A 14,880-nucleotide genomic window follows, 5' to 3' on the forward strand; every position below is an offset into this window, starting at 1 on the left:
CTGTGGTATATTTTAGTTTTGAAGTTGTGTGTGTGTGTAGAAGTGTGCTTGAGCAGGGGAAGTGAGGTACCTCACCGAGACGTTGTACAGAGAAAAGAAATTGTAAACCAGTCTCTGACAATCGAGGAGATGACTGCACCATAGCAGCATTCCAGGATGGAGAAAGACTGAGGACACAGATGAGTCAGGCAAGCTGAACTGTAATTGGATTGCACAGAGTTAGGTCATCAAACAAGAATTCGGACACGAAGAGCAATGACACACACTCCTCCTCAAAAGATGGCCTGCATCATCAACCAGGGAACCTTAGTCTTTCAGAGATTTCTGATTTTGGAAGTCATTTTCTTCCCCTAGCCCAGACCCCCTTTCCCAATTCTTGGAACCTTAGAATCTCGGTATTTTTCCAAGAAAGCAAAGCAAAAGCAAGAAAGATTACAGGGTAAAACATTTAAAGACATGAGAATAAAAAAAAAAAAAAATTCACCCTGACTGGTGTGGTTCAGTGGATTGAGTGAACCGGCCCAAAGTGTCACTGGTTCAATTTCCAGTCAGGGCACATACCAGAGTTACAGGCCAGGTCTCCAATAGGGCGCGCTCAACAGGCAACCACACATTGACTTTTTTCTCCCTCTTTTTCTCCCTCACTTCCACTCTCTCTAAAAATAAATAAATTAAAGCGTAAAAAACCACCTAATTCATGATAGTGATTTATTTCGGCTGGGATATATGTGTGTTTTAAGGCAGCAGGAGAGGAGGGAGGGGGTGAAACTTGTACATAATTTCAACTGTTCATGTTCTAGTTCTTGAACTGGGTATTAGGTACAATGGTGCTTGTCATACAACGTATCTGAAATATTTTATAATTTTCAAAAAAAGATGCCTAAAAGGAAAGAGGGCAGAAAGGTCATTTTGTCTATGTCCCCACTTCTACCTGTAAAAGACAAGAGCTCTTCTTAATTATCCCAAATTCATTATATACTGAAAAACTGTATTCACAAGACTATATCTACTATATCTTTGAGGTTAATGCTCACAAGTCAATTCATTTTATTTATTTAATTTTTTTTTTTAGCAAATGTTCAAATTACACATCTATGCAGCTGGATCAACTTCAGTGACTTCATCCATGGGTGTAACTCTAGCTGCATTGAACACCTGATTAGGAGATGCCTTCTTGTTTTATTAGTATTATGATATCATACATGTTTGAATGGCACATCAGGAAGAGAGGTCATCGCTCTTATGCTCAGTAAGCTCTGTTATCCATATGCCGCTGATAGGGTACTGGTTTTGGCTTCCTCAAACCTCCTTCCTCCTCATCAGTCCTGCCCTGCCTCCTCTCCACTTTGCCCTCTGGGTCATTGCTCTTCTTATTTCCTAACCAACGATGACCATAGAAAGAGAAAAGATGAAAGCCATGTGTCATCTTGTCATATAAGATACGAAAAGCTCCAAGACAGAAATGAGATGAGAAAGGATGAATCTAATGGCTAGAATCAGACCTGCAAATTATCTGTGTATTTCTCATTTCCACTTAGGATTTTCTCCTAAGATAGAGGCTGACTGGCATCATACTAATACATAGTGAGTTTGATATCATAGTGCCTAAATTGAAATCTCTGCTCTCCCCCCTGGCTATGTGACCTCCCTATAAAATTTGGATATTAACAGCATCTACATTTTGAAGTTGAAATAAAGATTAAATGAAATGAGGGATGAAAATGCTTAGTACAGAACAATACCAGGGTATAGCAAGAGCTTTATAAAAGTTGGCAGTTGTTATGTGCATTGATTTTCATTTTTCTTTCTGCCCTTTTGATATCGAGGATAACCTATAATCAGGAAAAATCAGCTTCCAGGCCAAAAGTTGTATCTGGTAAAACTGTCCTTCATACCTGGAGGGAGAGTTCTTCCTGAAAACATTGGATTCTTCCACCTACTCCCTTCTCCCGCCTCTCTTCAGGTTAACTACAGGTGCCAAAAATCTGCCATGGAAGGAGACAGGAGTTGCTAAACTGGTTGGGAGCCTACTTTGTTTTTATTTATTAATACTTACTGCTACCTTCCATGACAGCTAAGAAACCAGAGACCCAAATGACACTGAGCATGTTCCCTCCTTTGGGGCTGTCCAGTCGCTTTTCATCAGGGACCTCTCAGAGGAGAAAATGGTTTATTTCCCCTAGAAATAAATAAGGCCAAGAAGGCCCTTGGCAAATTGTGGGGGATAAGGGTGCGTCAGCTCTGGCATCCCTACTGTATACATCTTCAGCAGTCCTGAGTGGAGTCTGAAACACTATGAGTTGCTAGGAAAAGGCTTAAGGATGACAGGGATTCTGAAAGACTAGAAAAGCCATTAAATGAACAAGACTGGCCCCTGGGAATTTTAACTTGGGGAATTCAGGGGAATACGTAGTTTCAAGTGGAAGAAGGCTCCAGATAGAAAACCAAGTTTCAGACATACATAAAAAAAAGCACACTATCCAGTGGACTGTGTTTCTTCCTATGAAGATTAAAAAATTTTTTGCCTATTCCCTCCCTCCCTCCCTGCCAACTTGCCTTTCCCAGTCTCAGCCCAAAGCAGTCCCTCCGCCTTCCAGCCCTCCTTTTTCCAAGGGCTCTTTATTGGCTCTAAATGGGGGAAGGGATGGCAAGAGATGATTGGCTAAGTGAGAACAGCAGTGCCCTCCCTGGAGAAACAGCTGGAATGAGAAGTAGGGAGGGAAGGCTGGGATTGGCTGTGAGTCAGTAGCAGGGTGGGGTGAGCCAGCACTGATGAAGCATTTACCTGTCCAGGTAAGTCAGGAAGAGGTCAAAAGAAGAAAACTGTAGGAGGCAGGGGAAGCAGGCTCTGTCTCCTTGTCTCCGTTTCTGCCCTTTGAAATACAGGGGTATTTCTTTCCTCTCTTCTGCCTGCCACTCAGTGAAGGTGAGTCCATCGTTAACCAACTACTGCTTATTCTGTAGAAAGGTGGGGGGTGGATGGAGGGCGAGAGTGGCTGCTCTATGGGAACTCAGAGCTACAGGGTTGTGGGGAGCCCTGTGCACCCCAGCTAGGGGGCTTTCCTGTCTGTTCCTCAACTCTCACAGGCCAACGGGGATCAGAAAAGGTTGGACTGAAGTGCTTTTATGGAGATGAGGGCTGGAATGCTTTTTTTAATCTGCCTATTTAGGTTGGATAAGCATATTGTGCAGACACAGGGAGGGAAAATCAGTTTGTTTCGGAAATTTCCATCTCTGAGAAACTCAAATTGAGTTGTGACTTTGGAAGAGAATAGTTGGAGTAGAGAAGTCAAAATGTAGTACAGAAATCTTCTCGCCAGGGGGAGAAGAGTGGTTTTCCATTGCATTTCTAACAGGAAATTCTCCCATGGCTTTATCAATTTCTCACCTGTCTTTATTTAAGTAAAGGGTGCAGTGTGTGTGTGTTCAATTATGGCAATGTGATAATGGCAGCGTGTAAGGCATAAGTTCTGCTCCGTTGTTTGTAAGGGGATGTGACGTTTGGTTACATTGGGAAACCTCCAGCTCAGGCTACCAGCTCATCTCTGGAAAATCCATGGATAATCTAGTTGCAGAGTCCAGTTTATTAGGGTTCCATTCAATTAATTTTCTGACTTTACCTGTTAAAAGGCAGAGAGACTGGCAAACAGAAAGCTACCTGGCTGTGCTGGGACATCACCCACATTAATATTTCATGGTAGCATGTCGACTCTGGTAGAAGTTCTGAGTAGGGCAAAGGAGCGCAGCAGTGCCCACAGGAAGGAGAACCAGACCAGTGAAGTGGTTTTGTTTATTTTCTGTCAGGTGTCCCAGTTGGCAGCATGTTTGGCAGGTTTACTACACAAGGAAGCTGGATGTAGATGTCAGGTCAGAATAGTAAGTCAGACCTCCATTTGCCACCTTGGGGGGTTAACACTCTGGTCTGTAACTTTGCCTCTTTTCCTCCCTTCTCCTGCTGCAGGAAAGAGGGAATGGGGGAGACCCCCATGCCAGGCTCCCAGGGCCTGACACACACAAGCTCTGCGTGAATATACAGGGTTGGCCCATATCTGTGGCTATACAGTTGTCGTGAGTACTCAAAACACAGAATCTATTTTTTTATTATTTATTACCTATTGTTTAATCTTCCAAACGAACAACTGTAAACCCACTTTTGCCAACCCTTGTATTAGATTTCCAGTCCCGTCAGCTGGAGCTTTAGCCTTTAACTCAGTCCACGCCACAGAGCTGGCCCACCACACTCACTGGCGGAGGGCTGCCGTAGACGGCGAACCTGTCAGCAGTAAAGATAACCTGCAGTATCGAACAGAGCTCTTTTGTGCAGAGGTTTCTACTAACTCCTTCCCTCAAACACCATGGTGAAAATGGAGATTGTAGTGTTGCCTTAACACACACACAAACCTGCCCATGTGCTCTTAGAGAGAGCAACACATGCAGGGCAACTTGTAGTATTCCTGGCAGTTTTCTTGGAATGTTCTCCAGCCTGAGGCACACTTCTGGGTAGTCAGCGAAAAGTGCAGACACCTGGTCTGAGAGAAATAGACACCCTCCTTGACTACCAGGGAAGGAGGCTGAGCTCTTGGAGGATTTGGGTATGGGCTCATGGGAGGAGTCTATTTAGAAGGTATAGAGAAACCAAACTGGAATGGGGCTGAAGCATTCTCTCCACCCCACCCTCTTCAGATGCCAGAATTCCACATGCTATTTATTTACTCTCCTCCAAGGCTTGGCTGGCGTTAGTGGTGTAGTTAATATTTAATGTGCCTTTGCAGGCCCTGACTATAGGCTGTGCACATTTGCTAACCCATTCTCTCCTCCCTCAAGGCCTCCGAAGGGGTGAAGGGTTAAAAGATACCAAATTCTCACCTGAGTGTTTTGCTTGTTTCTCAGGCTTCTTATCAGGATGAAATACCTGAGGTTTCGATAGTTGCCCTAAAATAGCCCCAGGTTTCAAGGTTGTAAAGTTGGTGAAGGAAATGCAGCACCAGATCAGACCAAACCAATGAGGGAGGGTGGAAGTGGGGAAAGAAGACTTGTTCACAGTTCAGGCTCTTTGTGTCAGAAAACAAGGTGTGGAGACAAGGTGCAAGCACTTCCGGGCTCATTCAGCTCTGGTTTCAGGTTCAGTTCATCTCTGCAGTGGTTACGTAGTGCCTGATGATATGATTATCAATGGCATTTGATGTCATTTCTTTACTGTGGAAATGTCTACTGTTGGGGCAAAACCTGGCTTGGAAGCATAAAGCTGAACTAAATGATGTACAGGGGTTAAGGGATAAGTTAGAAGAAGGGTGACTGTAGGGCTTTCAGTGATTAGTCAGGGGCAGCCAATGACCCTTCTTTCAGCACATGGCCCTCTTGCATCTGGACAGTCTGAGATGCCCTCTGGAGGGCCAGGGTCCACAGGCTGCCCTGTGTGTGCAGCTCTTCCTTCCCTTATGGAGGGGATGTGGGAGGAGCTCCAGCTTTCCCACCTGTTGAATGAAAATGTCTCATCCTGCCCACGTCGTAAGGTTATTCTGAAGATCTAGCCAGCATGTCTAAAGCACTTTGTAAGCTACACCATGCTATGTTTTTTGAAGCAGTGCTATGCATACTGTTTCTACCTCTTCCAGCTGCTTCAGGCCATCCTGGTTTTGAAAGGAAAGTGTAATAGGCACCCTGGGAGGAAGGATGGGCTAGCAAATGACTATAAAAGCTGAAGTGTACTTGGAAAAACATGGGTAGTGATTTTCTCTGAAAGGAAGAGGCAGCGTCCTCTCACCTATTCACAGAGATATTATATTAATTACAGTGTGCCACTTGTAATATTTACTGCCCTAGTTTTACAGATAAGAAAACTGGAGTCAAAAACTAGACCCTTAGATGTACACTTGCTTCTTGGAAACAGTGCACACCCAGCCTGTTAGTCTGACTGAAAGCATTGCCCAAATTCCACTGAGCCATGTATCCTCTAGGAAATATATTTTAGAGTTTATAGTAATAGGGTAGAAGCCAAAAAAGAGGTCTTCCAATAGCTTAACCCAATAGACACTAAAATGATGACGAGTTTATTCATCTAGCATTTTTTGAGTGCCTTCCATGTGCCTAGGCTGATGAGAGATGGATCCTTTTGGTGGCAATGGCCTCAGTCCCATGGAGTGTTAACAGAGTTGGTACTCTCCGAACCCAGACAGTTGTCTGTGAGTGTATAGCCAAGGTGGCAGAACTTCATTCACATGATTTCTCATCTTTCTGTTTCTTTGTGGCTCTGGATATTGGGGAACTAACCTCATGAAGGAAACCCAGGGGCTGTCTTGCCCAAGGTAACTTATCATTGGACGTCTTTGGCATCTCTGTCCCTCCTGGTTCCTCTCTATCTCCTGAGAGGCTCTGCACCCTCATAAATTACATGTGTCATTAGGGATCTTCCTTCTTCATTTCCCATTGTCTTGCCCCTCCCTCTCTGCTCCACCTGAGGGCCTTCTCCCAAGTAGGAGAGGAGCTTTGTGAGGCCTTGTACTTGTCAGCTCTGCAGAGCTGGCCGGCTGACTCACCCAGTACAGCCCAAACCTGACTCTGGCACTGGGAGGAGTTATTGGCAAAGGGACAACTAGACCTGGAATGCAAATCCCAAGTCCCAAGATCTCAAATAGAACACATTTTCCTAGGACATTTTACCTAGTATTGGAAGGGTAGAAAAGATGGTAGAAAATAAGATATGGTGTTGTAGAGAAAATATGGATTCAAAATCAGACTGTATTCTATATTATGGATTCTACCTCTCCACCAGCTCTCTGTTTGGCCTGTCTTTTAATCTTTATTCTTTTAGAATTTCATTTTCATATAGGAGAGTCACCCTGGCCTTTCCAACTCTGTTGGAGTGTTTCGCACACAGGAATGAGAAAGTCCTTGTGATTTTCAGAAGAAAGATGACATTGCCCTCCTTTGTTATTACTTTGTTATTGGCGCAATGAAACTTTTTTCCCCTAGGAATTGCAGTTGGGAAGAAACTATATAAGACATTGCTCTTGCTCATTTGACAAATGTTAGGAACACTCATTGCAATAAGTTCAACAGTGGTGATGCACGAGAGGGAAATTGGGTTTGTGCCAACCACTGTAGGCGCTGTGTGTGTGTATCCCAGGCTAGGGAGCTAATGGTGGCTGTGGCAGTGGCTGTGGCAGTGGCTGTCATAATGACGTTGGTGATGTTGACTATGATAGCAGCTAGCAACTGGGCCATGCGCTGCACAAGTGTTTTACATGGAGAATTGTGTCATATGTTCAAAACAATCCTATGGAGTTGGTACTATTAAGGGCCCTGTTCCTTCTTTCAAGCCTATGGTCTCCCATTTAACCCAGGCCCCTCTTTTCTAAGCTCTTGTTTCCTTTTACTTCGATTTATTTGACTCTAGATGGATTTTGTCTCTTTCTTATTATAAGGATAGTAGTAGTTTTTCATTAAGTGTTTGAGTATTTACTACTAGCTAAATTGTACTGTTCTCATTTAATCCTTACATTAACCCTATTTAAGGAGGAAAAACAAACTCAGAGTCATTTGCTTCAAGTCACATAACTGTAAGTGGCTAAACTGTGATTTGAACCCAGATCCAACTACCTCCAGAATCTAAACTATTAACCCCTCTGATATTTATTGTTCGTAGCAATGAGAATGCAGAGTAAGCTCCCTAGTTCAAAGAGAAGGGTGACTAAAGGAAGTGATGGGATTTCCTTTCTGCCAAGACTGCCTCTTCACCCCCCAAGCCCGTCCTTCTGCATGTATGTGAGCCAGCTTGTGTCCTTCCATGCGGGCTGGGGCGTTTGGGTTTGGGTAATGGCTGTCCATGGCCCCTTCCAGCTCTTTGCTTGCTTGGTGTCCCTGCCACCATGCTGTCCCTGGGCCTGGGCAGAGCCTTGCCAGAGCCCAGGTTGGCTCACACATGGCTTTGATTCTTTTCTTTTCAGGCCCAGCTTGGGACATTCTGCGCTTCCCCTCGCTTCCCCTCTGGGAGCCCCTTTCACCGTCCCTGCACCTTGCTTCTGGCAATGCCCGAGAGGGAGCTGTGGCCAGAGGGGCCTGGCTCGGAACCTGTGACCCGCGTCGGCAGCTGGAACAGCATGACGAGCACCACCTCCACCCACTCTGGATCTGTACGTACTCTGTCCTGCAGCCTGGCCTGCTCCCCGCACACCTGCCCTGCCCTGTCCCGCCCTGCCCACCACCGTCCTGTCTCACTGCTCCTTCTCTTTCATCTTCCTTGTCAGGGAGTGAATCATACCAACTGATGCTTTCTGCCTCTGAGTCACTCCTGGTTCCATAGAAAACCCCAGAGTGCAACAGGGCAAATGAGACCTTTTTTAGTTTTCATGAGGTTGAGGATGTGAATTGAGGTGAGAGAGCCGGCCAGTAATCTGTCATGGTGGAAACTAGAATGTAGATCCTTGTAGCACATGGATTCCTGAGGTTCTCTGCAATTAGCGGCATTACTTCAGTCTTTAAAAAGATCAGACAGAGTAGAGTAATTCAGAGCCTGGGTTCTAGAGCCAAATGGATCTGTGTTTCCTAGTATAAGCTGTATGACCTTAGGCAAATTAATTAATTTCTTTAAGCTTTAGTCTCCTTAGTTTTAAATGGGGATAACATTAAACCTGAATTCATAGAGTTCTTAGGTGGAAGTAAATGAAACTCATATAAGCACTTAGCACTTGTCTGTATGTAGAAAAGAAATAGTCTATCTGTGAGCAGAGATTGAGACTGTTCCAAACTCACTATGTTTAATTATTTGTGAGTGGCACATAATAAACTGTAATTTTTCTGGGCATGAATTTAAATCTTAATTGTTGTATGGCTGGTGTGATAGAGTAAATCTGCCCTGTGTCCAAATGTAAGCATTCCTTTCTTGTTGAGATTCGTCACATACATAATTATGCCTGAGAATTTATACTTTATGGCTTTATATCCTCTAGAGGTATTTTAAAAATTAAGGATTATAAGTGTCTCTACCATACATCAAGGATGTTTAATGTAGTCAATGAATTTTGATATGTAAAAATGGATTAGAAAAAATAGCACACACACAAACACACAAAATCCAAAGTGCAGGCAATCTGTATATAATTTCTTCTTGACAGAGACATATTTTTGCCTCTGTAAGGCTGAGGCCAATGTGAATAATTAGAGACCACTGGACACAGAGTACGACCAGGATTAAAGGTTTTCAAAGAGAATCATCCGCAAACAAGAAGTCCAGGGCTGGCTTACCTCTGGCAAGGCTATTTTAGGTGGAAGGGGGCAGTAAAGGAGATCTTTGTTCAGGGAACCCCTGGCATCGGCTTCAGGGCTTCCAAGGGCTGTGTTTGGAGCTTCTCAGTCACCTGAAGATGGCTCTTCAAGGAGTCTGGGGACTGGAAGAGTTACTCCAACAGCCATCCTTCTGCCCAGGATATTTTTAGGGCTGTCCCGAAATCTCCTGGCCATCAGAGTGGGCCTGGAGAATACATAACTCTGAAGTATCTCCAATATTAGGGGGAAGGGAGAAGATGCCAGGGAAGGACCCTGGCCAAATTTCATATGTTCTCATTTCCCCTTTTGGATTTCCCTTCAGCCTTCTTGTTTGGAGAGTATCTCTTCCATGAATCTTCCTGGCCTTGCAGAACGTGGGCAGAAACCATCCAAAATGACCACAGCACTTTTTCCAGATATTCCTATGGCCTTTCTCATAATTAAATTACTTACTTAATATCTACTTAATATTTATTTAATACTAAATTGCTTTCCCCTCCCCATACCCATCCAGTTTCTTCGCCCTGTCCTCTTAAGTTAATATTTGCTTGAGAAATGCACACTTATTTGAATATTAGCAGAACCAAATACTATCAGGAAAGTAAATACACAAGGTAAAAAATCCTGTGTGGAATGCATTTCACAGTCAAGTATAAATTATTTAGTAAATTTATCTGTGGCTAGTCATACCACTGTTCTCATTGGCTTGGCAGCCAGTAGTTGGCTGTGTTTCCTGTTTGTCCTCATACTGTCCTTGACATGCCAAATCAGGTATGTAGAAGTACTTTGAAAAGTTGAAAACAGTACCATTCAAACTGAAGGTCAAACCTTTATGTCACTCATATAAATTAAAGCTAAGTTGGAGACACATGAAGTGAAATATGTGACACAGGCCACACAGAGAAATTGGAAGTAGAACTTGGGACTGCGAAAGAAAGACCACTTGCCATTTGTCTCCCCAGCTACCAGAGCTGGGTGCTAGTGGGAGAGCAGCCTCAGCCCTCCCTGGGGCCTGCAGGTTCAGGAAGCAACTCCAGCAGGTTGGCAGAGTAGCATCGTGGAAAGGTTTCCAGCTCTTCAGCATTCCTTCCCCAGCACAGGGTGGTGCTCAGGCCCCGCCAGTTTCTGCAGAGCTCCCTCTCACAGCTCCCTTCTCCTCTGCTTCCTCCTCTCCTCACTCAGAGTGACAGCAGCTACGACTTCCTGTCTGCTGAAGAGAAGGAGTGTTTGCTCTTCCTGGAGGAGACCATTGGCTCATTGGATACTGAGGCTGACAGCGGACTGTCCACTGACGAGTCCGAGCAAGCCACAACTCCCCAAAGTCCCCGCGCACTGCCCAAAATCCAGCCTGCTCCCCAGGGTAAGAGAGACAGTCTGGGGTAGCACCTCTAGTGAAACCCAGAAAATCTGAACATCCTGCTGTCCACTTTCCACGTTGTTAGCACTTTGCTCGAAGGGCCACAGGCAGGAGAAACAATGACCACGCTCCTCTCCACTCTCCTGGCTAGAATAAAACTTTGTCCCTGGAGGAAGGAGGGACTTCTGACAAGCCAGCTTCCTATGTCTTTCTATATGTACCAGAGGCCTGGGAGGGAAAGGGGTTTGACCAGCTCCCGTCCACTCATGGAGAAATTCTAAACAGATACAACCACAGTGGTGAGGGAGGGGTGGATGGTTGGCTCTAGAGAGACTGAGTCAGTCTAGGGAGCTAATCTGGATGACCCAGAGGCTGAGGCTACGGGAGATAAGAAGAGGGAAGGGCTCCCTTCGCTGGGTGGGTGGCACCTTGAGGCTCTTGTGAGGGAGTGTGGAGAGCCAGTGGTGCTGGGCTGAGTAGAAAGGGGACAGGGTAGCACATGAGTGTGGGGCCGTATGTCCAGGTGAGTAGGGCAGCACTTTACTTCTGAGGAGAGTCCCAATGGTATCAAAGCTGCAATCATTTATTCATTCATTTAATAAATTTTTATTGATAATGTGTTAGACCTTCCCTGAAGCTAGAGCGGTAAATGGGGCCATGAGACTTCATTGCCACCTAAGATTAACTCCCTCGCCCAGTAGGCCTGATGCACTTGACTAGCTCACTGGAAGGAAAGAACCCATGTCACTCTCGTGCGGGAACATGGGCCATTACACAATCATCCAGGTACTTTTAGAAAAGGAAGGTGGAAAAAGGTAGAAGCCTAGGCAAATCAAGAGCAAATCACCTGTTTATGCCATTCATATCCGATGCTCCCATTGGACTCAGTTATCTGGGAGCCCCAAGATAGCTGGACTCTCCTTAATCTCCCCCAACCCTGGTGCAGCTGCAGAGGAAGAGCCTGAATCAAGGACACGCAGCTGTCTGGGGCTGCCCTTTCCCCAGCTATACTGAAAAATTAATCCTTGGTTGAAAGGAATCTGCTAGTATTGACCTGTTAGTCTAAATGATATCCAGACAAGAGTGCTGCCCCTTTAAAAGCAAAGAGACAACAAAGGCAAAACCCATCCATGCAAACTGGAGATCAGAGTTCAGGAACTATTTGCTTTTCCCTTGGCAGTAGGGTTCTCACCTCTGTCCTCTCTTCTTTGCCCATTCTCCCGGACCCTCACAGGACATCCAGAGGAGATTTTCGGCCAGCAAAGACTAGACCAAAGGAGAGCAACTCAGTCCAGCTCATCACATTTGCCTGAACCCCAAGGCCCAAGCTTCAGATCTGGCTCCTACAGCCTCCCCAGAAATATCCATATCGGCAGGAACCAGAGCCTCGGGAAAAGCACCACCCAGACTAATAGCCACCTTCCAGGAAAGTCTGAGAGGCTCATCCCAGACACTGAGAAAGAGCAGATCAGCCAGAGCAGTGAGCCCAGCCAGGCTCCAGCCACCCTCCAGGAGGTGGCCCTTGATTTGGACACAGCTCTCATCCCCCCACCAGAGGCTTTCCGGGACGCCGAGCCAGAGCAGGGTGGGAAAGGTAACCTGCCTGGAGGGCCAGTGGAGAAGAACCCCTCGCCCCAGCTCCATATGTCAAACAGCCCCCAGAAGAGAAAGGAGACTTGTTCAGAGGCCATGTCCCAAAAAGCCAATGAGAAAGTCTCAGTGGGGGCACCGGGACAACCTCAGCCTCCACCTGCCATGTCGTCTCAGAATGTGAGAGCTGCAGATGTTCCCACCCAATCAGAGGGCGAGCCAAGTGCCCAGCTGGCCCCCCTCACAACGCCTAAGCCCCGGAAGCTGCCACCTAATATTGTTCTTAAGAGCAGCCGAAGCAGTTTCCACAGTGATCCCCAGAACTGGCTTTCCCGCCACTCTGAGACTGCCCCTGGAGATTCCGGCCTGGTCTCCTCTTCCCTGCAGGAACAAAGGAAAGCCCGCAAAGAAGCCCTGGAGAAGCTGGGGCTACCCCAGGACCAAGAAGAGCCCAGTCTCCACTTAAGTAAGCCCGCCAGCTCCATTAGACTCAAGGGGACTCAATCCCCTTCCCCAGCTCCAGCTTCTGCTCCCGCTCTGGCACAACCCACAACTCAGGCCTCAGCAGCTGTGCCTGCTGCAGGGAAGGCTTCAGCTCCTGCTCCAACCCGGGGACCTTCTCCAGTAAAAGCTCCCGCTCCGGGTCCAGCTCAGGGCTCTTCTCCAGGGAAGGTTCCAGCAGCCAAATCCATGCCAATTTCCATCTCTACGGCCTCAGGGGTAAATAGTCGCCTGACTCAGCCAAAGGCAAACTCAGGGCTGACTCTCCAGGAAAGCAGCATCCCTGGCCTGAGACAGATGAACTTCAAGTCCAACACACTGGAGCGTTCAGGAGTGGGGCTGAGCAGCTACCTCTCAGCTGAGAAAGACTCCAGCCCCCACACCAGAACCTCTCTGGGGAAAGACTCCTTCTTGAACAAGATCTCACCCAATGTCTTGCGTAATTCCCGGCCCCGCCCTGCCTCTTTGGGCACCGGGAAGGACTTTGCAGGAATTCAGGTGAGCAAGTTGTCTGACCAGGAGCCGGAGCAGAGCTCCAAGCGCCTGTCTTACCAAGGACAGAGCCGTGACAAGTTGCCTCGACCCACCTGTGTCAGTGTCAAGATTTCCCCCAAAGGTATCTCTGATGAGCACAGAAGGGAGGCTCTGAAGAAGCTGGGACTGTTGAAGGAGTAAAGTAGGCCCTGGCCACCAGCATGGCCCGCACAACCTCCTCCCTGCCTCCTGACATACAAGAAGACACTCAGGGCTCCACCTAGGAGCCTTGCCCACCTCACTACTCAAGAGCTGGGCAAGGGTAGTCTTCTTTCTGATGCTCTGCTCTCTCAGATGAAGGGGAAGAAGAAACTGGAGTCCAAGCCTACGCCTATACTCAGGGTGGTTGTGCCAATGAGTACCTGCTCAAATCATCCTGAAGATGATTTCCGTGTGTGTGTGTGTGTGTGTGTGTGTGTGTGTGTGTGTATTAGGCTATATCTATCACCAAAGCTATTTATATGACACAAGGAGTCATTGCTCAGAATTCTGCTCAGGTTGGTTAGAGTTCAGTCTAACCAGAACTGAGTGGAGACGGATGGCTAAGCCTGAGGATAAATGTCAATTGAGACTGTGTGTGTGTCAGTGACATTGGGCAAATACAGCAGCACCTGAAATGTGGGTCTCCTAGAGTTCCTACAGTGGATGGAGACTGGCTCATACCTTGCTGGATCACTCTCTCAGTCTGGCTTTCTGGACAGGGGTCTGGGGACAAGAAGTGTTGGTTTGTTCTCTCTTCACCTGCTGCCTTCTTGCTGTTCCTGGCCCCAAGGATAGGACACATTCCTGTAACTAGAAACTCTTGGTTGACTGAGCCACAGAGCTCCTGTTGGTCTGAGAAGACAGGATAAGCAGCCAAACAGCACACCTCCATTGGGGAGGGTCCTTGTCCATGGACTTGACAAATTCAGTAACAAACTGTATGAAACTGCACAGATCCCAGATTCTGTGATTTCCGCTCCCTGTCTCGTTCTGCTCATGATTGGCCCCAGGGCCGGGCCAACATTGAGATAGACGAGATCCTGAGCCCAGAGGCAGCGAAGAACTGTTTCTGGCCTTGCCCATGCTCTTACAGAGAGTTTTTAACTTCCTCAGTGCCAATGGGCAGATCAACCCAGTACATTCTCTGCTAGTTATTCATAGAATATCAGAGCTGGGACGGACCTTAGAGATGCTCACATCCAGCCGTACTGGAGAAGGAAAGTGACTCATTCATGGTCACTGCCACTTACTCACTGAGCGGGGCCCAGAGCGGGGCCCCCGGTTGCCTCTCCAGGCTGCATGCAGCCTCCCTCAGGCAGCAGTGGTGTGCGTCCCCAGTGTCCCAAGGGCCCTCCAAGATCCTCTTCTGAAATATCAGAAATTAAATGTTGTTTATGTCACATTTAGTGTTATGGCTTTTTATTTTACCTTTGGAAAGTAGCAATAGAATAACTCATTATTAACCCCAAATTTCCTGACCAAATTATACGACTTGAGAAAATGCCAAAAGAAAGTAATATGGGTGGGTTTTGTGAGCTTATGGATGCAAGCTTGGGGATCAGATATAGTTAGATATGACCCCTGCTTCCCCTTAGGAAATAAATATTCATGGCTGTGACCTGGTTGGAGTCCAGGATCCCTGGGTATGAGGG

General features: G+C 46.6%; 1 protein-coding gene across 1 annotated transcript; it reads left to right on the forward strand.

The window, feature by feature from the left end:
* The first annotated feature begins 2,831 nt into the window (after positions 1-2,831).
* CUNH1orf116 (chromosome unknown C1orf116 homolog) lies at positions 2,832-14,174 on the forward strand. The gene is made up of 4 exons (XM_054562806.1): positions 2,832-2,926; positions 7,947-8,132; positions 10,447-10,624; positions 11,856-14,174. Exons 2-4 carry the CDS (start codon positions 8,028-8,030, stop codon positions 13,385-13,387), a joined length of 1,815 nt encoding a protein of 604 aa, XP_054418781.1. The 5' UTR covers positions 2,832-2,926; positions 7,947-8,027; the 3' UTR covers positions 13,388-14,174.
* The last annotated feature ends 706 nt before the right edge of the window (positions 14,175-14,880 follow it).

Source organism: Pteronotus mesoamericanus, unplaced genomic scaffold (genome assembly GCF_021234165.1).
Source record: "Pteronotus mesoamericanus isolate MK-2021 breed Mesoamerican mustached bat unplaced genomic scaffold, CSHL_Meso_final scaffold_705, whole genome shotgun sequence".
In the NCBI taxonomy this organism is placed as follows: domain Eukaryota; kingdom Metazoa; phylum Chordata; class Mammalia; order Chiroptera; family Mormoopidae; genus Pteronotus; species Pteronotus mesoamericanus.

What these genes read in the sequence shown, in the direction of transcription:
- CUNH1orf116 (XM_054562806.1), top strand. Translation starts at nt 8,028, where the DNA reads ATGCCCGAGAGGGAGCTGTGGCCAGAGGGGCCTGGCTCGGAACCTGTG. An exon ending in CCTCCACCCACTCTGGATCT is followed by an intron (nt 8,133 to 10,446) that starts GTACGTACTCTG and finishes CTCCTCACTCAG; the next exon opens with AGTGACAGCAGCTACGACTT. An exon ending in AATCCAGCCTGCTCCCCAGG is followed by an intron (nt 10,625 to 11,855) that starts GTAAGAGAGACA and finishes GGACCCTCACAG; the next exon opens with GACATCCAGAGGAGATTTTC.